At 48.7% G+C, this 26,680-nt stretch overlaps 1 protein-coding gene across 1 annotated transcript in view; it reads right to left on the bottom strand.

Moving 5' to 3' along the window:
- Positions 1-26,680, bottom strand: part of trak1a (trafficking protein, kinesin binding 1a) — a 236,496-nt gene that overhangs the window by 25,187 nt on the left and 184,629 nt on the right. The window contains exons 5-12 of the mRNA XM_085989320.1: positions 20,897-21,013; positions 18,197-18,297; positions 17,233-17,341; positions 15,530-15,608; positions 13,980-14,110; positions 10,796-10,870; positions 7,670-7,807; positions 5,794-5,870 (exon numbers count right to left, since the gene is read on the bottom strand). Coding sequence (XP_085845446.1) covers positions 5,794-5,870; positions 7,670-7,807; positions 10,796-10,870; positions 13,980-14,110; positions 15,530-15,608; positions 17,233-17,341; positions 18,197-18,297; positions 20,897-21,013 — 827 coding nt within the window. The remainder of the gene's footprint in view (positions 1-5,793; positions 5,871-7,669; positions 7,808-10,795; positions 10,871-13,979; positions 14,111-15,529; positions 15,609-17,232; positions 17,342-18,196; positions 18,298-20,896; positions 21,014-26,680) is intronic.

The raw sequence follows: 26,680 nt of genomic DNA, 5'->3' as shown, positions 1-26,680 counted from the left end.
GACTCCAAGGATGGCAGGAACGGTAGGCTCCGTGGCACCTTTTGACAGCAAGTCGCAGTCTTGGGAGGAGTATATTGAAATACTGAGCCATTTCTTTATGGCAAACGAGGTGGACAGTGCTGAAAATAAAAGGGCCATTTTACTGAGTTGTGTGGGAGCACAAACCTACACACGGATGAGGAATCTGCTGAGCCCGGAGCGGCCAGGAGAAAAATCTTTTGACGAGTTGGCGAGTCTACTAAAGAATCATTTCAATCCGAAACCTAGTGAAATAGTACAGAGATGGAAATTCAATTCGAGGATTAGGAGGCCGGAAGAAAGCGTTACTGAGTATGTGGAGGAGCTTCGGAAGCTCGCACAGGACTGTAATTTTGGAAATGCGGTCACAGTCATGTTAAGGGACAGACTAGTATGCGGAGTTAACGACGACAGTATACAGCAAAGGTTGCTGTCAGAAGAAGGATTAACGTTTGAGACGGCACTTAAAAAAGCACAAGCCATGGAGACGGCTAACAAGGACATTAAGGACTTAAACAGTATGAGCAAGGAGAAATGGAGTAAACCAGTGGGAGGAGCTGTTTTCAAGATGGAAGCTGGCGCGAAAAGTCCACCAGTCGGGGTTGGGGATTGCTACCGATGTGGCGGGACGAGCCATTATGCAAAGGACTGCAGGTTTGCAAAGGCAAAGTGCCACAATTGTGGAAAAATAGGGCACTTAAAGAAAGTCTGTAAAAGGGCAGTGAGTGAGAGAACATAAGAACATAAGAACATAAGAAATAGGAGCAGGAGTAGGCCAATCGGCCCCTCGAGCCTGCTCCACCATTCAATAAGATCATGGCTGATCTGATCCTAACCTCAAATCTTCTATCACTCTGCATCCACCCGAACCCATGTGATCTCCCGGGAGAGGCGAAAAACCAGATAAAGACCCAATGGCCAATTTGGGAGAAAAAAATCTGGGAAATTCCTCTCCGACCCATCTAGGCGATCGAAATTCTTCCAGGAGATCACTCTGTCCCTATATTTTCTACAGTACTTACCTTCTGTAAAGGCGATCTCCACCCCAGTCAGGAACAGGAATAAAACCATCTCCTGAAATCTAACAGAATTAGAACACAGTAGGAGCAGAACAAGGCTGCACGGCCCCTGGGCCCGCTCCACTACCCACAGGGCCATGACCATTCCGAACCCAGACTCATGTCCAATTTCCTGCCCGCTCCCCGTAACCCTTTATTCCCTTTACTTCTAGTGCTAAAGGGGCAAAGCATGCAAAAGGGGGTAGGGAGAAGTACACAAAGCGGGCAAATTACATACAAGAGGAGGAAGAGTCTAGTGAGTCGGTTTTCACTGTATACAGTATAGACACTTCAAGGCCCAACGTACCCCCTCTTACTCAGTATTGACACCGGATGTAGGGTAACCATAATGTCGCAGACTGAGTACGCCAAGCTCTGGGGGGAAGCAAAAGTACCAGAGCTAGGTACATGCCCCATTAGTCTCAAAACCTACACAGGACAGAAGGTGGACATTTTGGGGGCGGCCGAAGTACAAGTGGAACACAAAGGAGTCACCAAAGAGCTTACGGTGGTAGTGGTAGCAGGGTCAGGGCCAAACCCGTTAGGGCGAGGGTGGATCAGTGAGTTGAGTGTGTACTGGCAGGCAATGAATAAAATGAAGGACAGTACAGAGGCACTGCAAGAAGTGCTGATGAAGCATGAGTTAGTGTTCAAGGACGAACTGGGCACCTTAAGGGGAGCCACAGCCAAGATTCATGTAGCCAGTGATGCCACGCCTCGTTTCTTTAAACCAAGGTCGGTACCTTTTGCAATGAAAACCAAGGTTGAGGCAGAACTAGATCGCCTGCTAAGGGACAAAGTAATAGAACCAGTGAAATTTTCAGACTGGGCGGCACCAATAGTCCTGGTATTGAAGCCCGACGGTAACGTAAGGGTGTGTGGTGACTATAAGTTAACAGTGAACAGAGTATCATCACTGGAACAGTACCCCATTCCGAATGGAGGACATGTTAACATCGCTCGCTGGGGGAGAAAGATTCAGCAAACTGGACAGGAGTCATGCGTATCAGCAGATATTGCTAGATGAAGAATCAAAAAAGTTTGTCACGGTGAACACGCACAAGGGGCTGTTCACGTATGCCAGGTTACCATTTGGTGTCAGTTCTAGCCCAGCAATATTCCAACGGACTATGGAGGGCATTCTGCAGGGCATTCCAAAGGTGGCCGTGTACTTAGATGATATTCTGCTAACAGGAAGTGACGATCAGGATCACTTAAAAACACTGGACAAAGTGCTACAGCGGCTGGAAGAGGCGGGGCTACGCCTGAAACGGAGTAAGTGTAGTTTCATGGAGAAGGAAGTTACATTCCTGGGACATCGGGTGGATGCCACAGGCCTCCATCCATTACCAGGGAAAGTGCAGGCAGTGCAGGATGCACCGGCACCCACCTCAGTGACTGAACTGAAAGCCTATCTAGGGCTCCTGAATTATTATAACCGGTTTCTTCCAAACTTATCGATGCTGCTGGCACCCCTGCACAAACTGCTGAGAAAGGAGGAGCCATGGCGTTGGGGGCCAGAGCAAGCGAAAGCGTTTCAGTCAAAGGAGCGATTTCAGTCCAGCAGGGTGTTGGTGCATTACGACGTGAAGAAGGAGCTGATAATGTCCTGCGACGCATCACCCTATGGAGTGGGGGCAGTGTTGGCCCACCGCATGCCAGATGGAGCAGAAAGGCCCATCGGGTTTGTTTCACGCACGCTCACAGCTGCGGAAAAGAACTATTCACAGCTTGATAAAGAGGGGTTGGCCATTATATTTGGAGTAAAGAAATTCCATAAATACATATATGGGAGGAAGTTTGTAATCAGTACTGACCACAAGCCTCTTATTAGCTTACTGAATGAGATGAAAGCGGTGCCTCAAATGGCATCACAGAGAATAAAGAGATGGGCAGTAATACGAAGAGCCTATGAATATGTGATCACGTACAGAGCCGGCAAGGAAAACGGGAACGCGGATGCTCTCAGCCGCCTGCCCCTCTCAAAATCTCCTCGCAGTACTTCCCCTGAGGAGCACGTCCTGATGCTGGATCAGGAGATCAGTCCCCTGATGACTTCAGCGCAAATCCAGGGCTGGACAGCCAAGGACCCCGTTCTGTCAAGGGTCCGTGAGTATGTGTTGAAAGGCTGGCCAGATCACCGTGAGGGACCGGAGTTCGCGCCGTACAGACAGAGACAGCACGAGCTCAGTGTCCAAGATGGATGTGTGCTATGGGGAGCACGCATCATAGTCCCAGAGCGGGGACGCTCTACTTTGATGGAACAGTTGCATCAATCGCACCCAGGAATGACTAGAATGAAAGAACTGGCTAGGAGCTACCTGTGGTGTCCTAACTTGGATGCTGAAATTGAGTCAAAGGTAAAGTCATGCACTTTATGTCAGGAACAGAGGAAAGCACCTGCCGGGGCACCACTCCATCCCTGGGAGTGGCCCAGCAAACCCTGGAGGAGAATTCACATAGACTATGCGGGACCTTTTATGGGCAAAATGTTTTTGGTGCTGGTTGACGCTTACTCAAAGTGGATCGACGTTTATCCAGTGAGCTCTGCAACGACTGATGCCACACTGAATTGTCTCAGGAACAGCTTCAGCACGCATGGTATTCCAGAAATGATTGTATCCGACAATGCACAGTGTTTTGTTAGTGAAGGGAGCAAAGAATTCATGGTAAGGAATGGAATCACACATGTCACCTCGGCTCCATATCACCCAGCCTCAAATGGGTTAGCCGAGCGAGCCGTGCAGACTTTTAAGGAGCTCATGAGGAAGAGCTCAGGTGACACCCTGGAGACCAAGCTCAACAGAGCCTTGTTTAGTTATCGTATAACACCCCAAGCTACCACGGGGCTTTCTCCGGCTGAGTTGATGATGGGGAGAAAGTTGCGGTGCACGTTAGACCTGATACACCCAGATCTCAAAAGCAAGGTTGAGACAAAACAAACAAACCAAAAAGCGTACCATGACAAGCATACTAAAGCTCGCCATTTCGCCATAGGGGACTCTGTGTACACCCGGAACTTCGGTTATGGACCTAAATGGATACCAGGACTAATCCAGGACATTACAGGACCTGTGTCGTACTCCATGTTACTAGGGGATGGTCGAGGGGTTTGTCGGCATGTGGATCAGCTTTTCAGCCGGCAGCAGGGGGAACTGCCTCAGATGGAACAAAGGGCAGTAGAGGAGGCTGTTCCAGGACCCAGCACGGCTTATAAGGTGCCAGTGGACACTGGTACTGCCAGGCCACAGCGGGACAGAGTAAAACCAACATCAGAGACTACTCCAATCTCAAGTGCGAATGAATCTGAGAATCCACCACAAGTGGAATTAAGACGTTCACAAAGGATTCGCAAGCAACAAGACTTATACAAACCTGTTAAATTAGTCAGGGGTTAACCATGGTTAGAGCATACTGGTTAATTAAAATGTAGTACCTAGTAAGGGTTATTGTTTAAGAATTGCATAGGGCAATCTTAAGGGGGGGAGGAGTGTAGTAACCTGGGAGGTTATGAGTAACCTGATCCACCAGGTGGTGCTGTGGCAATTGCTCTCCTGAGTTAAGTCTGATCTGTACTGTGGTACTCTTTGTTTTTGCTGCCTCATGGCAGAAGCTTTTATGTGCAAGTGTTGATTAAACCATGTTACGGAGTTAACCGGTGTCCGTCTCCATCTATGGCCACCTCAAGATACCACAGTCAACATGTTAGTTGATGGTGGGGGTGGGGGAGGGAGAGGGAATGGGGAAAAACACAGTGGGAGAGACAGACAATGGCAGCCAAAGCCAACCTGTTTTCACCCAAAGTGCACACTTGTCTAGGAGACACTGGTTGGCCACTCCCGGGGACACATACGTACATATTTGAAACATGTCAGATTCTGAGGGGGATTGACAAGATAGATGCTGAGAGGTTGTTTCCCCTGGCTGGAGTGTCTAGAACTAGGGGGCATAGTCTCAGGATAAGGGGTCGGCCATTTAAGACTGAGATGAGGAGGAATTTCTTCACTCAGAGGGTTCTCTGCCCCAGAGGGCTGTGGATGCTCAGTCGTTGAGTATATTCAAGGCGGAGATCGATAGATTTTTGGACTCTAGGGGAATCGAGGGATATGGAGATCGGGCGGGAAAGTGGAGTTGAGGTCGAAGATCAGCCATGATCTCATTGAATGGCGGAGCAGGCTCGAGGGGCCGAATGGCCGACTCCTGCTCCTAATTCTTATGTTCTTATACTGTGGCCAATTGCTATGCCCATTGCTCGTGTTTATTTTTAAAAGCAAGACTACCACATTGAGAGAAAGAAGAGGAACATGCCTCGCTGACACAGATTGAACAAACCATCTTAAATCAAGATGTTTAAAAAATAAAAAAAAAATCAGATTTGCTCCAACAATTTGCCGGTGGTGGGTTTGGCATTAATCCCAATAAATGGAGGAGTGTTTTGCTAACGTCTGTGGAGATTAAAAAGCGATTTAAAGAATAGTTTCAACTCATAACATTTGAAGTCAAGTTTCCCTATTTAAGGATTGCTTTAAAAATACTGAAGCTGATTTAGGAGAAGCTCTGGCAGTGCTCGCGACTATACACAATTACAACATCATGACAGGACGGCAAGCAACTGCAAAAGGAAGTGGCTTGTAATAAAAGGTTGACCAGGTAGAATTTGAGGAGGATTTTTTTTTTGACGACCCAACAGGTCAAAGGTTACATTTTCAAGACATACTTTTGCTCCGGGGCAGGCGAATTGTCCATCTGTAGTTCTTTGCGCATAGACCCTTCAATTTCAGCGGCTAAAGAATCCTGTTTAATAAAGAGAAATCCCGTGTGAGAGCACGCATCGCTAATAAATCAGCACTGGACCGAGTAAACCAGCACTGAGAAACACGTCCCTCCATATTCCCCAGGTTCAAGATGGGCAAACAAGTGATGCCAACACTTTGCTCTCCAAGGTTTTAAAAAATACACATATTTGCAGGTTCCAAGATAAACCGTACATAACCCGACACTCCTGCAGCACTTAACCTCTGCCAAGACAGACAGTCAAAACAATGCAACGTTATAGTCCTCCTCTGTTGGACTTTAGACCAACATTTTCTTAACTGCTTTACTCAAATCAGTTTCTAAGCCTTAAAGCACCACACTTTTATACCGTGGCCAAGCAAAGATTCCGTGGTTGATTCCCCCTCATTCTTCAAGCATTGTCTACATAAACTCCCTCAGCAGAGAGGTCAATAACCAGGGGGCAGAGATTTAAAGTAATTGGGAGAAGGATTAGAGAGGCGTTGAGGAGAACTTTTTTCACCGAGGGTGGTGGGGGTCTGGAACTCACTGCCTGAAAGGGTGGTCGAGGCAGAAACCCTCATCACATTTAAAAAGTACTTGGATATTCACTTGAAGTGCCGGAATCTACAGGGCTACGGACCAAGAGCTGGAAAGTGGGATTAGGCTGGAAAGCTCTTTCTCGGCTGACACGGGCACGATGGGCCGAATGGCCTCCTTCAGTGCCGTGAATGTCTATGATTCTATGAAATATGCACTTAAAGCTGTAAAGGGACTCACAGGACAGAGGTCGCGAACAAAGGGTCAAATACTCGGATAGATTCAGAGCTCGGTTATCAAAAGCCATGGTGAGGATACAGCAAACTCTGATCGTGCGGAGGGTTGCTTTCACTTGCCCAGAAGTGCCACCTGGTCTGCCTCCAAAGCCCCCGCAGTGCCCATGTCCGCAGGAAGCAGAACGGAGAGCCATCCTGGACCTCAAGTGGGCCCCGCCAGCGCTAAATGCCATTCCAATTTGGTCACTGCAGATCGGGGCCTGGGAAGGCTCAGGATGTTAAGGATCCCGTCCCTGGGAGCTGGCACCGGGTTCGTGAGGAAGCTGAAGCCGTCAGCGGATGTTCCACGATAGCGCCATTGGAATTTCTGTCCTCACGGCTCCGCTAATAGGATTTTATGCAGTTTTCCTTCGAATGCTCCAGTTATAGTTCCAAGTTAAAAGCTAAAAACAGTGGAGATCCAAAGAGACTTGGGGGTCCAGATACACAGCTGTTGGATAACTTACAGAGCAACAGACTTTCCCCCCAATCTGTGAACAGGAAATATATTGACCATAAATCCCAGTTCTCCCAATCCAAAACCTGAACTTCATATTGTTAGACCCATTAGTCTTAAACGAGGGCGCTAATGAACTGCCATGTCCAAAATTTGATTCATGGAGTCAGAAGTGGAAATGTTGCAGACATCAAGTGCCTTAGTCTCTAGATGCCTTCAGCATATTTTGGAGTGTGGTTTATCCATGTTTGAATATGGTATTTATTAAAAAGGAATAATAATCCTAGAGGCACATCAACAACATTTTGATTTGGATGCTTTTGCTGCATTGCGTGGTGTCCGACTGGACCGTCAGACGCCCCCCACTGGACCGTCAGACCCCCCACTGGACGCTCGGAAAGACCAACCATCTCTCAGACGATTGGAAACATTTTATCTGGGATGGGAAAGAAACCCGAATGAAACCAGCAGGCGACCGTGCCAACAATAAGCGGAGCGGTTTGTCAATGGATGAACACAATGCATTCTTTCTGCTGGTTTGCTTTTACCAGAGGGAAGAGGCCCAGCGAATGGTAGCGGCGCGGTGTGCTGTTTGGCAGGGCTTTGTTACGCAGATTCTTGATTTCCTCTTGCGCTTCGTGCAGCATCTCCATACATTCTGCGTACTTGTCCTCCAGCTCCCGCAACTGCAGAAAAAAACACACACATCCTAAAGGTATACCAGCATCATCAAAACTGGAGGGTTCCACAACGGTGCAGCTTCAGTCATCAAAAATAAATGATCGGCGACGCAAGAAAACTACTAAGCACTTGATTTGAGTATAAAACAAGGCTTTAATCAACTGTTTCACAACCATGAGTTCTAGTTACATCACTAGTTCCTGGTTACAAAAACGTCCTGAGCAAGCTGGGCCCACGCCCGAGTATTTATACTTTCCTTGGACGGCGCCACCAGCTGGCCGCCCAGTGTTATCTCATGAGTCATTTCTGCATGAATGGTAAGTTTCATGACATTCGGCAAATTACTTTTCTTTGAGTATATTGGGCTAAAAATTCAGTGGCGCTGCGTTTGGGGCGCCAAGCTCACCTGGGCGCCGGAATTTGCGCTCCAGGCGGAGCCGCTTGCGCCCTCCCGATATTCAGTTGGAGCGCCCCAAGAGAGACTCGGGGCGCTGCTCGAGGCTTCCCGCGTCCCACTTGGGGCGCTCAAACTGAATATCGCAGCGCAAGGTGCCGCAGCGCCACATGCGCTGCGGTACTGCAGGCCTTCCTCCCCTTCTTAAGGGGGAGGGGCCTGCACCAGCGTGATCACCGATCGCGAGTGCCGGCAAAAGAGTCTGGCACCGAGGAGAAGTGCCGGGCTCTCGGGACACAGCTGGAACTGCCCGGGTGGGGGGGTAGGGAGGCCGGGGAGGGTGGCGCGAGGAGGTGCAGGCAGGCGGCCACCGAAAAAAATGGCCGCCCTGCACCTCCACCTTAATTTGCGTCACTACCGCCACAGGTAAGCCCCGTGAACCGGTCACGATTTGCGACCGGCGTTACAGGGCGGGGGGGGGGGTGGGGGGGGGCGCGACCCAATATCGCGTTTGGGGCGGTAGTGGTGCAAATTAAGGTGGAGGTGCGGGGCGGCCATTTTTTTCGGTGGCAGCGCAGCGCTACAGGCCAACGCCGCCATTAGTGCCCCGCTAAATTTTGCGGGAGGCATGGCCAGTGGTGCTAAAGCCACTAAGTGCCCTCTTTAGGCGCTAACTGGTGGCGCAGCCCACCAAATTTCTAGGCCATTTTCTTTTGTCTTGCACGGATACTGATCACAGGCCAATGGGGTTAGAATTGCGTGGAAATGGCAGTGACACAACTAAAAACATTTACAACCTATTCTTTTGAACTTGAACTTTTCATTCTCCTCCTGAACCGATGCAGCAACCACAGTTGAGCGCGGAGGCAATCTGCACCCTGGCTTCCGTCAATGCTGGTTTCAAACTGGCAGGCAGGAGTTGCATTTTACACCAAAAGCCTCTGAGAAAGGTGCCTGGACTGGGCTCCGACAGTCAACACAGCAGCACGGCCGAGATCAGGAACTCAACCGCACGGGAGACAATCCCTAACCCATTACTCCATGAAAAAAGCAAAAGTGCGGAATGGATGCTGGAAATCTGAAATAAAAACAGAAAATGCTGGGAACGCTCAGGACGAAAGGTCATCGACCTGAAACGTTAACTCTTGTTTCTCTCTCCACAAATGCTGCCTGACCCGCTGAGTGTTGCCAGCATTCTCTGTTTTTATTCCCATTACTCCATGCTGTGACAGGCCTGTTGTGTGCAGTGTCTCCCAAGAGCATCGTTGTTCTTGAAGAAAAAGAAATGCATCTCAAAAATAGAGCCAATTGAACAATTTTCAAACATACTTCTTTACATCCAGTAGCGAGACCCGAGCAGTGTGGGTGACTCTTGCCTGGCCTCAGAAATGGCCCAGCAAGCCACACAGTTGTATTAAATTGCTAATAAGAACAGCGGTTCAAGAAGGCGACTCACCACCACCTTCTCCAGGGCAAATAGGAACGGGCAATAAATGCTGGGCCTTGACAGCGACGCCCACATCCCAGGAATGGATAAATTAAATGGCTCTGCCTGAAGTGCTTTGGAACGTACGGAGAATGTGAAAGGAGCGATATGGGCACAAGCTCATTCCTTAATTCTCTCCCCTGCCTCCACCTCTCCCAAAAGCATAGTCACTTCCATTGACTGCGAAGGGTCAATCAGTCGCTGTGAATAACCGCCCGCGTTGTGTCACCGCCAGAGACGGATTTCTAGACCGGCTTGTCCAAAACCCAAAAGAGGGAGCGCCGCACCGTCGGTACTGAGAGGGCGCTCCACTGTCAGAGGGGCAGTGCTGAGGGAGCGCCGGACTGTCGGAGGGGCAGTACGGAGGGAGCGCCGCACTGTCGGAGGGGCAGTACTGAGGGAGTGCCATACTGTCCGAAGGGCAGTACTGAGGGAGTGCTGCACTGTCGGAGGGGCGGTACTGAGGGAGCGCCGCACTGTCAGAGGGGCAGTACTGAGGGAGCGCCGCACTGTCCGAAGGGCAGTACTGAGGGAGTGCCATACTGTCCGAAGGGCAGTACTGAGGGAGTGCTGCACTGTCGGAGGGGCAGTGCTGAGGGAGGGCTGCATTGTCGGAGGTGCCGTCTTTCGGATGAGATGTTAAACCGAGGCCCCGTCTGCTCTCTCAGGTGAACGTAAAATATCCCACGGCACTATTTCGAAGAAGAGCAGGGGAGTTCTCCCCGGTGTCCTGGGGCCAATATTTATCCCTCAATCAACATCACTAAAAACAGATTATCTGCTCATTATCACATTGCTGTTTGTGGGAGCTTGCTGTGCCCAAATTGGCTTCCGTGTTTCCTACATTACAACAGTGACTCCACTTCAAAAAGTACTTCATTGGTTGTAAAGCGCTTTGGGACGTCCGGTGGTCGTGAAAGGCGCTATAGAAATGCAAGTCTGTCTTTGTCCTGTGCTGTAAAACTCTGAATTCCTGATTGGCGTGGTCAATAGCTCCGCTCCCTACATTAAACTGGACACAATCACAGCTCTGACTATCCTCGGCTCTTTCACCATATCAAAATCACAAAGATTAAACTGCGTCATGGAGTTCACGTCCAATGACAGACTTACCTCAGCAGTGAGTTGCCGCTGGGCATCTTTGGCTGCACTCAAATGTTGAGTAAGTTCTTCATTTTCCACCGCATACTACAGGAAAAACAAACCATTCAGTGTCATCACAGATACAACCGGCTTCAGATCACTGTACAGCCCAGCTCACAGCACAGCTGGGTTATTCAAAAAATCCTACACATTTAGTCTGTGCTCCAAGTGAACTTGAGCTTTCTGTAAAATGGTTGGGAGATGAACCTGCTGGTCATGTATTCAGGGTGGGATCCATGTGGTTGCATTTTCCAAAACAAAATCGGAAGACAGAGGTACTATACCTCCGCTCTAGATGTTTTGCCCCTTTAGGTGTCAGCCGTGGCTCAGAGGGCAGCACCCTCGCCTCAGAGTCAGAAGGTCGTGGGTTCAAGTCCCACTCCAGAGACTCGAGCACAAAATTCCAAGCTAACACTCCAGTGCAGTACTGAGGGAGCGCCGCACTGTCGGAGGGGCAGTACTGAGGGAGCGCCGCACTGTCGGAGGGGCAGTACTGAGGGAGCGCCGCACTGTCGGAGGGGCAGTACTGAGGGAGCGCCGCACTGTCGGAGGGGCAGTGCTGAGGGAGCGCCGCACTGTCGGAGGGGCAGTACTGAGGGAGCGCCGCACTGTCGGAGGGGCAGTACTGAGGGAGCGCCGCACTGTCGGAGGGGCAGTACTGAGGGAGCGCCGCACTGTCGGAGGGGCAGTACTGAGGGAGCGCCGCACTGTCGGAGGGGCAGTACTGAGGGAGCGCCGCACTGTCGGAGGGGCAGTACTGAGGGAGCGCCGCACTGTCGGAGGGGCAGTACTGAGGGAGCGCCGCACTGTCGGAGGGGCAGTACTGAGGGAGCGCCGCACTGTCGGAGGGGCAGTACTGAGGGAGCGCCGTACTATCGGAGGGGCAGTACTGAGGGAGCGGCGCACTGTCGGAGGTGCCGTCTTTCGAATGAAACGTCAAATCGAGGCCCCGTCTGCTCTCTCAGGTGGACGTAAAAGATCCCACGGCACTATTTCGAAGAGGAGCAGGGGAGTTCTCCCCGGTGTCCTGGGGCCAATATTTATCCCTCAATCAACATTACTAAAACTGATTATCTGGTTATTATCACATTGCTGTTTGTGGGAGCTTGCTGTGCGCAAATTGGCTGCCACGTTGCCCACATTACAACAGTGACTACACTTCAAGAAGTACTTCATTGGCTGTAAAGCACTTTGGGATGTCCGGTGGTCGTGAAAGGCGCTATAGAAATGCAAGTCTTTTTTTTTGGCCAGTATTCAAACACAGTACAAAGAGCTATTAAACCAGCTTCTCAAAGGTAACTTTGAAAGGTACACGAGTTAAGTTTTAAATAGTAAAAATGTATTATTTGGTAATGCATTCACAGCACATCAGCTATCACCTTTGATCAGGTGTCTTTGCAAAGATAGAACAAATTCATCCCGATACTGGAATAAATATTGTACTAATCTTTTGGTAAATAAAGTTACCAAACCCGTGTCAGTTATCTGCATGACTTTCCGACATGCCACAGGGAACAATAGAATTTAAAAACACTTGTTATTTTGACAATCTCCTATGACTCATACAACATCTCATACCCCCCAGTCAATTCTGTCAAAGATAGGACTGATTGTTTTGGACAAGGAGATACTGTTTGGGGCTTCAGTGTCTTGACGGTAATCAGCATTAATTACTCAGTGCAACAGCATTAAATACCAACTGACAGGCTACAACCAGGAGTTAACGCATTCATTGTTTTACACAGGGTTACACAGGATATACAGCACAGAAACAGGCCATTCGGCCCAACCAGTCCATGCTGGTGTTTATGCTCCACTCGAGTCTCCTCCCGTCTTTCCTCATCTAAATCTATCAGTGTAACCCTCTATTCCCTTTCCCTCAGATGCTTGTCCAGCCTCCCCTTAAATGCATCGATACTATTCGCCTCAACCACTCCCTGTGGCAGCGAGTTCCACATTCTCACCACTCTCTGGGTAAAGAAGTTTCTTCTGAATTCCCTCTTGGATTTCTCGGTGACTATCTTATATTGATGGCCTGTAGTTATGCTCTTCCCCACAAGTGGAAACATTCTCTCTGTATCCACTCTATCAAAACCTTTCATAATTTTAAAGACCTCGATTAGGTCACCCCTCAGCCTTCTTTTTTCAAGAGAAAAGAGACCCAGCCTGTTCATCCTTTCCTGATATGTATACCCTTGCATTTCTGGTATCATCCTTGTAAATCTTCTCTGCACCCTCTCCAGTGCCTCTACATCCTTTTTATAATATGGTGACCAGAACTGTACGCAGTACTCCAAGTGTGGTCTAACCAAGGATCGATACAGGTTTAGCATAACTTCCCTACTTTTCAATTCTATCCCTCTAGAAATAAACCCTAGTGCTTGGTTTGCATTTTTATGGCCTTGCTAACCTGTGGCGCAACTTTTAGTGATTTGTGTATTTGTACTCCGAGATCCCTTTGTTCCTCTACCCCACCTAGACTCCCACCCTCCAAGTAATAAGTGACCTCTCTATTCTTCCTACCAAAATGTAATACCTCACATTTATCTGTGTTGAAGTTAATTTGCCGATTATATGCCCATTCTTCAAGTTTATTAATGTCCTCCTGTACTTTGTTGCAGTTTACCCCTACTCGCTGCTTTCTGTCTTGAAGCCAGCCAACAATCCATTCTGCTACTTGTCCCCTGACTCCGCATTCTCTGACCTTGTTCATTAGTCTATTATGTGGTACCTTATCGAAGGCCTTTTGAAAATCTAAATGACATCTACTGCATTACCCTCGTCTACTCTCGCTGTTACCTCTTCAAAAAATTCAATGAGGTTGTTCAAGCAAGACTTTCCCTTTTGAAATCCATGCTGACTATTCATTATTATATTTTTGGTTTCTTGATGTTCTTCTGTTTTCTCCTTTAGTAGGGATTCCATTATTTTTCCTACCAACGATGCCAAGCGGACTGGTCCATAGTTCCCTGGATTATCCCTCGAGGGTCTAGACTCAGACAACCGGAGACAACAATGATAGCTCACAAACCCTAAATTAAGTCAATCTGAGCAATAGTGATGCAGTTTGAGAGAAGATCCACATCGGAAAACTAGCCTCACAATTGTCGTTAGTAAGCACTGGAAAACTACAAGCAACGTATCGTCAGCTTACAGCTTTGGCCTTTCTCTGCAGGTCGACTACTTGCGAGAGAAGATGCGTGATTTCTTCTTGCTGCCGTGCTGTGTCTTCAGTCTTCTTGGCCAGTTCCTCAGCCAGGTTAACGAGTTGAATATTTGCACTCCCTGGACAACGTCAAGAAAAGCAGAGTCAGTTTTACACAACAATCATCTTAGAATCGTGGAATAGACAGCACAGGGGGAGGCCATTCGGCCCATCGAGTCTGCGCCGGCTCTTTCGAAGAGCGATCCAGTCAGTCCCACTCCCCCGCTCTTTCCCCATATCCCTGCAATTTTTTCTCCTCCAAGTATTTATCCAATTCCCTTTTGAAGGCAACTATTGAATCTGTATCCACCGCCCTATCAGGCAGCGCATTCCAAATCCTAACCACTCGCTGCGTAAAAAGGTTTTCCCTCATGTCGCCTCTGGTTCTTTTGCCAATCACCTTAAATCTGTGCCCTCTGGTTATCGACCCTTCAGCCACTGGAAACAGTTTCTCTTTATTTACTCGATCTAAACCCTCCATGATTTTGAACACCTCCAACAAATCTCCTCTTAGCCTTCTCTGCGCTAAGGAGAACAACCCCAGCTTCTCCAGTCTCTCCCGATAACTGTATTCACTCATCCCTGGAACCATTCCAGTAAATCTCTTCTGTACCCTCTCCAGAGCCTTCACCTCCTTCCTAAAGTGCGGTGTCCACGATTGGACACAATGCTCCAGCTGGAGCCGAACTTGTGTTTGATGCGGGCTCAGTATAACTTCTTGCCTTTAAGGGCAGAGTTCGAACACTAATCTGTAACTAATATTGAACGAGAATTACTTCAGTGGTGCAAATGAAATTTTAAATGATTCTACGGATGGCCAGAGACAAAGCGAGGGGAAGTGTTGGCCAGTTCCTGATTACTATTCAAATTTCCGCGTATGTGTGGCGTGTCCTATTGGAACGCCGGTGAGTGGCCTGTGCGTGACCTCCAGACTGCTGCACTCCATCACAAATACTGACATAGTAAACATGACAATGGGTCCCACATATGAGCAGGCGGTAGAGTGCAAACTCAATTTGTTTTGTTGCAAGTCTGGAACCAATTTGATTTTTATTGAACTTGTAGAAGAACATTGTTAATGGCGTTTACAAAACCTGTCTATATATTATATATATATATACATATACACACACACAGGTCACTGTACAATCGGCAGCAATATATTTGCATTTTCTACATCAGCCCTTGCTAATTTGCATTTGGCTTGACTTGGAATACAGCCCGAAGAAAAATGGGGGATAGGAAAAGGACATGGAGTTCATCAAAGTCACTCCTCCGGGACACGGACTCTCCCAGCACGGCATTCAATTATATTTTGAATAACCCCAATATTTGTGCCCCTTTTACTTTGCTTGGTAGATTATTCCAAGTATTTATCACTCAGTAAAAAGCATTTCTTGATATCTGTTCTAAAAGTGGTTGAGTAAGACACAGGAGGGAGTGATTACTGCAATTTAAAATCACTAAGTTTACAAGAACGCCCACTAATTGTAACATACTTAGCTCCTTCACACAGTCATTCACGAGTTGCTGCTCCTTCTCTTCATAGGAAATGGTCTCAGTCTGCAGGTGACAGGTCTGGGTGACAAGATCAAATGCATTACATTACATTACATCACTGGCAACACTTTCATAAAATCCAACTCAGACAAGGACAGACACCGAGTCTCGGCTCCTGTACGTTACCATCATGTGAAGGTGGAGAAATGTTATAAATGCCACTAGTGCCAATGCCAGCTGCCATTTTTTTTTGGACAGAACAAGCCGGCCAGTATCAGCCAGCAGGCAGGTTTCTGATCGTTAGCTTGTTTGTGTCCACGCCCAGAAATTAAAGTCCCTTTCAGACAATTGTAGTTGCACGATAATACTCATCGATAGCTGCCTACTGCTACAGAACCTGTCCTGCAAGGTAACCAGAGTGGATTCCACAAGAGTGAGACCTCTGGTATATTACAGAACGGCTTCTACTTGTCTTTGCTGATGCGGATAGGCCTGCTGTGAACGTCCAGTTATCAGTTCAGGTTTTCTGGCATTAGTACTTCTTCGTGTTGTTCCACTTTGACGTGTTTCAGTCATTAAAAGGAGTATCAGGCTCCAGGTATCATCACATGAAGGCTTGATGGACCAAGCCATTGTTGCTTCGAGGGAGCAATGGGTCACAAGCCTCTTACAGAAAGTGCCCAATTCTGACTGACTACCCAGAAAGAACAATGTAGAGTGGAGGCTGACAATTTCCCCACAAGCAAGGAGAATCTTGTCTTGACTTGGTCGAGTCGGTGTATGCAGTCTGGCTGTACTCCGTCAACTTGTGATAAAGACCAGGTAATCTCTCTTAGTGATGTTAGTTGAGGGATAAATATTGGCCAGGACACTGGTGATAACTCCCCTGCTCTTCTTCGAAATAGTGCCATGGGATCTTTCACGTCCACCTGAGAGAGCAGACGGGGCCTCGAGTTTAACGTCTCATCCGAAAGACGGCACCACAGACAATGCAGCACTCCCTCAGTACTGCCCCTCTGACAGTGCAGCGCTCCCTCATTACTGCTCCTCGAACAGTGCGGCGCTCCCTCAGTACTGCCCCTCCAAAAGTGCAGCACTCCCTCAGTCCTGCCCCTCCGACAGTGCAGCACTCCCTCAGTACTGCCCCTCCGACAGTGCGGCGCTCCCTCAGTACTGCCCCTCCGACAGTGCGGCGCTCCCTCAGTACTGCCCCTCTGACTGTGCGGCGCTCCCTCAGTACTGCCCCTCCGACAGTGCGGCGCTCCCTCAGTACTGCCCCTCCGACAGTGCGGCGCTCCCTCAGTACTGCACTGGGAGTGTCAGCCTGGATTTTTGTGCTCAAGTCTCTGGAGTGAGACTTGAACCCACAACCTTCTGACTCGGAGGCGAGGGTGCTGCCCACTGAGCCACGGCCGATACCTTGCAAGGGTTTACATTGAACCAAAGAAACCTTACATGTGTCTAGTGTCTGAAAAAAGGTTATTTGAGTTTGTGATGATGCCAAACATGCACTGGTGTACACAGATTGATCAAGCATCTGGCCAGCACAGCTAGTGCAACTCTGACTGTCGACCACTAATCTCAGCAGGATGAGAGTTTAATAGAAAAGAAATGTACGAGTGAAAACCTCACAATGCCAATGACATTTTCATCAATGGGCTGGCTTTCACTCTTAAGAGTAACCGAAACATGATTTTTTCACCTCTGTTCTTAAAACAACATTTTCCTCTTCCAGATCCTTCAACTTCCTTTGAAGAGAATCCAAATGAAAATAATTCTGGACCGATGAGGTAGAATCATTCCGTCTCAACCTGAGGGAACAGCAATTCATAAACCGAGATAACTGATGGTTATAAACAAATGAGTACAACTACTGAGATTTTACTCATTCTGTTTCAGTATAAATTTATAAAAAAGAACAGCCTGTGACAAACTGAAATTTTTAATTAAACATTTTTAATTTGCCATGAAATAAAAGCCATGGAGTGACCTAATAATTTTTTTAAAAATGTAAAATTATGAAAGGTTTTGATAGAGTGGATACAGAGAGAATGTTTCCACTTGTGGGGAAGAGCATAACTAGAGGCCATCAATATAAGATAGTCACCGAGAAATCCAATCGGGAATTCAGGAGAAACTTCTTTACCCAGAGAGTGGTGAGAATGTGGAACTCACTACCACAGGAAGTGGTTGAAGCGAATAGTATAGATGGATTTAAGGGGAGGCTGGACAAGCACACGAGGGAGAAGGGAATAGAGGGTTACGCTGATAGAGTTAGATGAGGAAAGACGGGAGGAGGCTCGAGTGGAGCATAAACACCGGCATGGACTGGTTGGGCCGAATGGCCTGTTTCTGTGCCGTATATCCGATGTAATCCTATGTAAAAAAAAATTAATGATTCTCACTGACATCTAGCTATTACATAAATGTTTTTACACTGTTCTTTGTCCAATGAGGAGTATCTAATTTTAAGAATTTATATTATTGTTTCTAATTTCAGACACACAGGTATCCACGGTATTTTAAACACACCCGTCAACAGCCCCACACCCAACTGATTGATCGGCAGGTTTCACGGAGGGGCTTCCTCCACTTTTACTCTTTCTACGCTGCTGCGCAGATGCTTCAGATCTGTATTATTCGACTGGACCGAGTCGAATACTTACGGTGTGGAGGACGTTGAGCCGCCGTCACTTTCGTCAGCTGCACTGGTGTAGAATTGTAGTAACTCATCTTTCATAGACAGCTCGTGACGGAGCTGGGAAACCTGGGTGGGTGATGGTGTGGTGGGGGGTGGGGGGGGGGGGGGGGGGGGGAGGGGAAAGGAGGAAGAAAAAACATGAACTGTTGAGAACAGAAAGAACACATCGAGCAAAAATGATAGCACGGCCGTCACCGCAAGCCCAGAAAACGCCAGAACCCGTCGATTCTCTTCACAGGGGCTGCCTGGTCTGCTCTGCATTTCCAGCATTTTTGGGGGTTTTATTTTACTACGGGTGTATTTATAACTGCAATGCACAACACCACACCTTTTGTTTTATTCGTTCATGGGATGTGGGTGTCACTGGCAAGGCCAGCATTTATTACCCATCCCTAGTTGCCCTTGAGAAGGTGGTGGTGAGCCACCTTCTTGAACCGCTGCAGTCCGTGTGGTGAAGCTGCTCCTGTTATGTTCATAAATAAATAGACGTTTTTATTATGAACAGCTAGCTTGTGCTAGTCATTTATTCAGCCATGTTGACTCTCTCGACCAGTGCCTCGTGTTAAACAAGACCACCCATATGGATGTAGCCCACTACTAAAACATACAGCTACACCTAGTGTACCATTCTAGAATGACATGTTACTGCATATCATTACAGTGCTGTTAGGGAGGGGGTTCCAAGATTTTGACCCAGCGACGATGAAGGATCAGCGATATACTTCCAAGTCAGGATGGTGTGTGACTTGGAGGGGAACTTGGAGGTGGTGGTGTTCCCATGCACCTGCTGCCCTTGTCCTTCCAGGTGGAAGAGGTCGCAGGTTTGGGAGGTTTTGTCGAAGAAGCCTTGGCGAGTTGCTGCAGCGCATCTTGTAGATGGTACACACTGCAGCCACGGTACGCCGGTGGTGGAGGGAGTGAATGTTGAAGGTGGTGGATGGGGTGCCAATCAAGCGGGCTGCTTTGTCCACACCAGTTCCCAGAGTCCGGTGACATGGGCTTGGGGAAAAGCAGCAGGTATGGTCTCACTGGAAGCTGGAGTTATGGACCTGCACACAGGCAGCTCAGAGTATCGAGTCACTCCCATTGGAGCAAAGCAACAGTGGGGTTCGGCAGCACCAGGTGACTGGGCAGTCTAAGTTAGCATCACACTGCTCATCACTTGAGTATGAGGAAGTGGTTAGAATAGAAGTCCTAAACAATGCCTGCCTCGCTAACTCCTGGTCAGCTGACTGCAATCCCACATCAGTGGTCGAAAACAATAAGAGAAGGAAGCACTTAAATATTGCAGCTTGGAATGCGAGACCACTCCAGGACACCGAGTCAACAAGTAGATCTGAAGGGAGGAGTGCATCGATCGGTAAGGAACTAAAACAGTATAACATTTACTTTGTTGCTCTCAGTGAAACCAGTTCAGCGGTCAGGTCAGTTGAAGGATATTGGTGCAGGATACACCTTCTGGATAGAAGGTACCAAAGAGGAAGAGAGGCAAGCGAGGGTTGGCTTTGCTGTGAAATCCAACAGGATATCTAAGCTTGAAAGTCCTCCTAAAGGAGTCAGTGACCACCCAATGACTGCGAGATTTTAGTTGTCTCCTGAGAGATATGCCACCATTATTGGTGCCTGTGCACCAGCCATGGCATGCATCCAATGAAACAAAAAATGAATTCTATGAAAATCTGGAGCATGTCGTCTCACAGATTCCAAGAAAGCTCATGATCATGGGTGACTTCAATGCTCATGTGAGACCCAACCACCAGTGCTGAAGGGTGTCATTAGTCGACAGAGCATAGGGAAGTGCAACAGTACTGGAACACTGCTCCTTAGGGTTGTGTACAGAATATCACAAACACACTCTTCAGGTTTCCAAGCAAATCCAAGACTGCATGGACGCGAGCTTGTTCCAAACATTGGCGGCTGGTTGACTGCATGCTAACCCGCCACTGGAATGCCAAAGACGTTGAGATCACACGAGTCACGAGGGGAGCCAAATGTTGGATGGACCACAGGCTCATCAGAGCCAAACTTGAACTGAAGATATCTCCTTTCGAAGACCATGGGTGTTTCTTCACACAAGGACTATAGTGGGATGTGATCCCTGGAAATTTAGCATCTCCTACGTGGAGAAGGAAAAATGAAAGGGGAGGTTTGGTGCCGTTTAAGGGCTGTTTTATACAACAGTGCTGGGCGAGGCCGAGGAGAAATTCTCTGCACCAAAACCAACCCAGAGAGCAATTGGTTTCTTAGCTGTACGGGCAAAAGTCAAAGATGCCTCAGAACCTTCGCGATCTCATAATGAGAATTGAAAACTCAGAAGGCCTTTCCAAAGAAAATGTTTTGTTCCTGCCAAGATACACTAATCCCACCAGAAGATCCAAAGGCGACATGAGGGAAAACTTTTTTAGGCAGCGAGTGGTTAGGATCTGGAATTCACTGCCTGAGAGGGTGGTGGAGGCAGATTCAATCGTGGCTTTCAAAAGGGAGCTGGATAAATACCTGAAGGAAAATAATTTGCCGGGGAAAGGGCGGGGGAGTGGGACTAGCTGAAGTGCTCTTGCAGAGAGCCGGCACGGGCTCGACGGGCCGAATGGCCTCCTTCTGTGCTGTAACTATTCTATGATTCCATGATATAGGCAGGTGGCCATAAAGCCCCACACGCACTCACCTCCTCACGGACATGTTCCACTTGCTCTTCAAGGTGTTCGTTTCGCTCAGTTAGTGTCTTGTTCTTCTTTAGTAAAGACTGACCAATCCGTGCGGCCAACTCCAGATCTCGCTCTTTCTGTGCAAGGCATCAAAAAAAAATAAAGATTTAACTTGATTACAACAGAATATCAAAATCTATGAAAAGGCAAACTGTTCAACACGAAAACAAAACGACTCCTTTCACAAACCTCCAAAGCTGTAAACTTGAAAATCAAAGACACGGGAGGTGGGGGGGGGGGGGGGGGTTAAACACAAAAACGGGTGGGTTGGGGTAGGTGGGAAGTTAAAGTGTTAAAAACTGAATCGCAACCAGAACCCACCTCCAACCCACCCACTAACGGAGGCGAGATGGGGCGGTCTGCCCATTTAAATATTATAATGAGGCTCAGATTTAACCTGAATTTCAAATCTAACTCTGGCCAGCCGGGTTTTGCAGGCCTCGTGAAACCCAGCAGCGCATGGAAGGCGAGGACTGCTGGATCCAGGTGGTAAGAGCCTTTACACCGACCCCTGGATCCAGGAGGTAAGAGGCTTTACACCGACCCCTGGATCCAGGAGGTAAGAGCCTTTACTCCGACCCCTGGATCCAGGAGGTAAGAGTCTTTACACCGACTCCTGGATCCAGGAGGTAAGAGGCTTTACACCGACCCCTGGATCCAGGAGGTAAGAGCCTTTACACCGACCCCTGGATCCAGGAGGTAAGAGCATTTACACCGACTCCTGGATCCAGGAGGTAAGAGCCTTTACACCGACCCCTGGATCCAGGAGGTAAGAGTCTTTACACCGACCCCTGGATCCAGGAGGTAAGAGTCTTTGCACCGACCCCTGGATCCAGGAGGTAAGAGTCTTTACACCGACCCCTGGATCCAGGAGGTAAGAGCATTTACACCGACTCCTGGATCCAGGAGGTAAGAGCATTTACACCGACTCCTGGATCCAGGAGGTAAGAGCCTTTACACCGACCCCTGGATCCAGGAGGTAAGAGCCTTTACACCGACCCCTGGATCCAGGAGGTAAGAGCCTTTACACCGACCCCTGGATCCAGGAGGTAAGAGCCTTTACACCGACCCCTGGATCCAGGAGGTAAAAGGCTTTACACCGACCCCTGGATCCAGGAGACAAGAGCCTTTACACCGACCCCTGGAACCAGGAGGTAAGAGCCTTTACACCGACCCCTGGATCCAGGAGGTAAGAGCCTTTACACCGACCCCTGGAACCAGGAGGTAAGAGCCTTTACACCGACCCCTGGAACCAGGAGGTAAGAGCCTTTACACCGACCCCTGGATCCAGGAGGTAAGAGGCTTTACACCGACCCCTGGAACCAGGAGGTAAGAGCCTTTACACCGACCCCTGGATCCAGGAGGTAAGAGCCTTTACACCGACCCCTGGATCCAGGAGGTAAGAGCCTTTACACCGACTCCTGGATCCAGGAATTAAGAGTCTTTACACCAACCCCCTGGATCCAGGAGGTAAGAGCCTTTACACCGACCCCCTGGATCCAGGAGGCAAGAGCCTTTACACCGACCCCTGGATCCAGGAGGTAAGAGCCTTTACACCGACCCCTGGAACCAGGAGGTAAGAGCCTTTACACCGACCCCTGGATCCAGGAGGTAAGAGCCTTTACACCGACCCCTGGATCCAGGAGGTAAGAGCCTTTACACCGACCCCTGGATCCAGGAGGTAAAAGGCTTTACACCGACCCCTGGATCCAGGAGACAAGAGCCTTTACACCGACCCCTGGATCCAGGAGGTAAGAGCCTTTACACCGACCCCTGGAACCAGGAGGTAAGAGCCTTTACACCGACCCCTGGATCCAGGAGGTAAGAGCCTTTACACCGACCCCTGGATCCAGGAGGTAAGAGGCTTTACACCGACCTCTGGATCCAGGAGGTAAGAGCCTTTACACCGACCCCTGGATCCAGGAGGTAAGAGGCTTTACACCGACCCCTGGATCCAGGAGGTAAGAGCCTTTACACCGACCCCTGGATCCAGGAGGTAAGAGCCTTTACTCCGACCCCTGGATCCAGGAGGTAAGAGCCTTTACACCGACCCCTGGATCCAGGAGGTAAGAGCCTTTACACCGACCCCTGGATCCAGGAGGTAAGAGCCTTTACACCGACTCCTGGATCCAGGAGACAAGAGCCTTTACATCAACGGCCACGAGGCCATTGATAACCCCACCCACCCCCCAGGCTTTGATTACCCCTCACAAGATCTCCGCCCACTGCTCCTCCAGGCCCTCTGATCAGCCGCTCTGGCCCTGCAATGTGCTCTCTTCCCGATCACACCCCCTCCCCCGTGCTCCTCCACCGCCCCTCCACCACCACACGATCCCCCCTCCGCCCTTCTGCAGCCGAGTGCCGCAGGCCTCCCACCTGCTGCCAGCCAGCCGCTCCAACTGGCTGGCTGCAGGTGGGAAAGAGAGGTTAAATTCTACAGGGCCTGCGGGACACCCGTTCTCCCGGGTTTCCCGATCGCCTCGGACCCCCCGCCACCCCCACCCCACGCCTCGAAGCCCCCCTCCCCCCACCAACATATTAAAATTCAGGCCACAGATTCCAAAAATTAGGGCTGAATGGCCAAAATCGGGGATACTAGCTGGTTATATATAGCACCATAAATCTTCAAATAACCTCGTTCATTTTGTACTATGGCTGTACTGACTGGTATTATTTACACACTATTAATGTTTTTTTTATATAGGTTTAATGCCCGGTTATTACATTCCACGAATCCAAATACCACCAGTGTTAAAAGGAAAAGAGGCCAAAGTTTATCATATGAACTTATAATTTTCTTTTTTTTTTTAAAAAGGCATAACAAAAAGGAAATCATCATTGGCCCACCGACGCACCGTGTCTGCAGTGTGCTCGAGCTAGGGGATGCACTGCAGCAACTCAGCAAGGTTACTTCAGCAGCACCTCTCCCCTCGCTTGCAAAGAGAAGGCCCATCACCGTCTTCTCAGGTCAACCAGGGATTGGCAATCAATGAGGCCGCGACAGTGTCCAAAAATAAAAACAATAGCTTGAGCTGGTTTAGAGGGTTTTTGTTTTGACAGCGATGATCTGTTAATATTCCCTCCATATTAGGCCAGAGTTTTGACTCTTTTAAAAAAAAAAAAATACAGATAATTAAGAGTATATTAAAAAACTATGTTGCTCCTTCTTCATCTGAGCAGTTTGCAAGGCCCTGGTGAGGAGCGAGGATTCTCCTTTTTCTGATGGAGGCCTCGAGGTTGTGTTCAGGGAGGTGATACAAAGGAGGGTTCCCTTTCTTTGTTGGAAGGACACCCTCCTCAGAAGGGAACTATCCGGGCTTAGGAAGAGGTGTTTGCAACAACAACTTGTTTTTATATAGCGCCTTTAACGTAGTAAAACGTTCCAAGGTGCTTCACAGGCGCGTTATAAATCAAAATTTGACACTGAGTCACATAAGGAGAAATCAGGGCAGGCGACCAAAAGCTTGGTCAAAGAGGTCGGTTTTAAGGAGCGTCTTAAGGAGAGAGAGGTGGAGAGGCGGAGAGGTTTAGGGAGGGAATTTCAGAGCTCAGGGCTCAGGTAGCTGAAGGCACGGCCACCAATGGTGGAGCGATGAAAATCAGGGATGCTCAAGAGGCCAGAATTAGAGGAGCGCAGGTATCTCGGAGGGTTGTGGGGCTGGAGGAGGTTACAGAGATAGGGAGGGGCGAGGGCCATGGAGGGATTTGAAAACAAGGATGAGAATTTTGAAATTGAGGCGTTGCTTAACCGGGAACCAATGTAGGTCAGCGAGCACAGGGGTGATGGACGAACGGGACTTGGTGCCAGTTAGGACACGGGCAGCAGAGTTTTGGATGACCTCAAGTTTACATAAGGTGGAATGTGGGAGGCCGGCCAGGAGTGTGTTGGAACAGTCAAGTCTAGAGGGGTCAAAGTCTGCCGTGGAGGACATCAGCCCAGATACACAAGGTGGTGAACAACGCAAGTTTCTGCTGAAGTTACACTTGTGGTAACAGCACGGCAATGACACGGACACGCCTCCATCAGCCGTATAATCATTGGGCTTCTTGCTCATCCTTGGGCCATATAACACTATCAAAGGGCAACCCACATTGATGCTTGGCGCATCGTTCACACTCGGATGAAACCTTTCAATGATGATGGGCAGGGACACAGTCTCCACCAGCACCCAGTTGTCACCGCAACCTTCTTGCACTCTTGTTTTGGGTGCCACAGTGGCCAATTGTACAGCAAGAACAGGACTGATGAAACAATCAGGACTTCACCAAGCTCTTTTTATGATTGCAACGGGGTATGGCACGATGTCTCTGCCTCAGTCTTGGCGGAGGCTTCGAGGTCTGGCCGCAGGAGATTGGACAAATTTAAGATTGTTTCCTTGGTGAAGTCAACATGGCAAAATGAGAGCTCCTCGAACATATCCCCGTCGTGGCGGCGGTGTTTGCCTTGTACATGTGCCCGTTTGGTTAGCAATGGTGACTGAGCTCTTCGCCAATGGAGGCATATCTGCCTCTGCTCATTCTCATCCTCCAACTCCCCGAGGGCAAGAATTACCAAACAATGCCCATTCTATGAGGAGGGCACCCATTCTAGTAAGAGGCCAAATTCCCAGAAGGCGCATCTGCACAAACATAAACCGAAAATCACAGTGAAATGAAGAACTCACCAACAAACAAAAAAATAGGAACACAGGAACAGGAGGAGGCCATTCAGCCCCTCGAGCCTGTTCCACCATTCAATGAGATCATGGCTGATCTGTGACCTAACTCCATATACCCGCCTTTGGCCCATATCGGTTAACAAAAATCTATCAATTTCAGATTTAAAATTAACAATTGATCCAGCATCAATTGCCGTTTGCGGAACAGTGTTCCAAATGAAATGTGCTGAAAGGCAGCGTTAAATAAATCTAAAAAGAAAAAAAGGCTGCAACTCATTCACTTGCTTTAAGAGCCTTTCACCTGCAGTCAGGATCCAATCGAATCGGATTTACATAAGCGCACGTTGATATTGTGCTGGAGGAGAAAACCCCCACAAAACAGAAGGCAGGGAATCCCCTCCTTCATTAATATACTTTTCAAAGCTTGAAATGAAGCTCGTGCACTCCATCGGTGTGAGCCTCCCGCTCCCAGAGCAACGCAGGGCCCCCCAATTTTCCACTCTACCCTCTCCCCCCAGCCCGCATCCGCCACACGGCATACAAATCTCCCCTCTTGGTCCTTTGACAACCTTTGGTCACCTGCCCATTGTTTTCTGGTATTATTTACAAACACACCCAAGAGTCACAGATTAGTGGTGCTCCTCTGTCTCAAACTAATTGAGCAAATCATCAAAGTAACTTGACTCCTTGGCTAGCTATGAACAATAGACACATTGCCTAAAGCAAGCATCTCTGAATGCAGCGTTGGAGTGGGGACGCCACGGCAGAGAACTCTGCCCTTGTTTCAGGCAACGTGCCTATTGTTCATCGCTAGCCAAGGCATCAAGTTACTAAACAGAAACTATTCTGCTATCCACCCTCCAATATTAATCACATCAATGTGTATAATAGCTTTATAACTCTCTCTAAATAGGTAAAGCTTCACAGAACACACGTGAACCAGCCATCTGTTTACCAAGCAATTTGTTTTTATTTTCTGTGTTGCTCCCTTTTCTCCCTCATTGTCTCCCCATCTCTCCTGGAGGTGTCACCCTCTGCTGGCTGTAGTTCCTGGGTGACCTACCGTTCCGGGTGACCTACCACTCC

This window comes from Somniosus microcephalus, chromosome 5, assembly GCF_052327205.1.
Source record: "Somniosus microcephalus isolate GS21.2 chromosome 5, FLI_Smic_1.0, whole genome shotgun sequence".
Taxonomy (NCBI): domain Eukaryota; kingdom Metazoa; phylum Chordata; class Chondrichthyes; order Squaliformes; family Somniosidae; genus Somniosus; species Somniosus microcephalus.
This window is presented reverse-complemented; position numbering and strand designations above follow the sequence as displayed.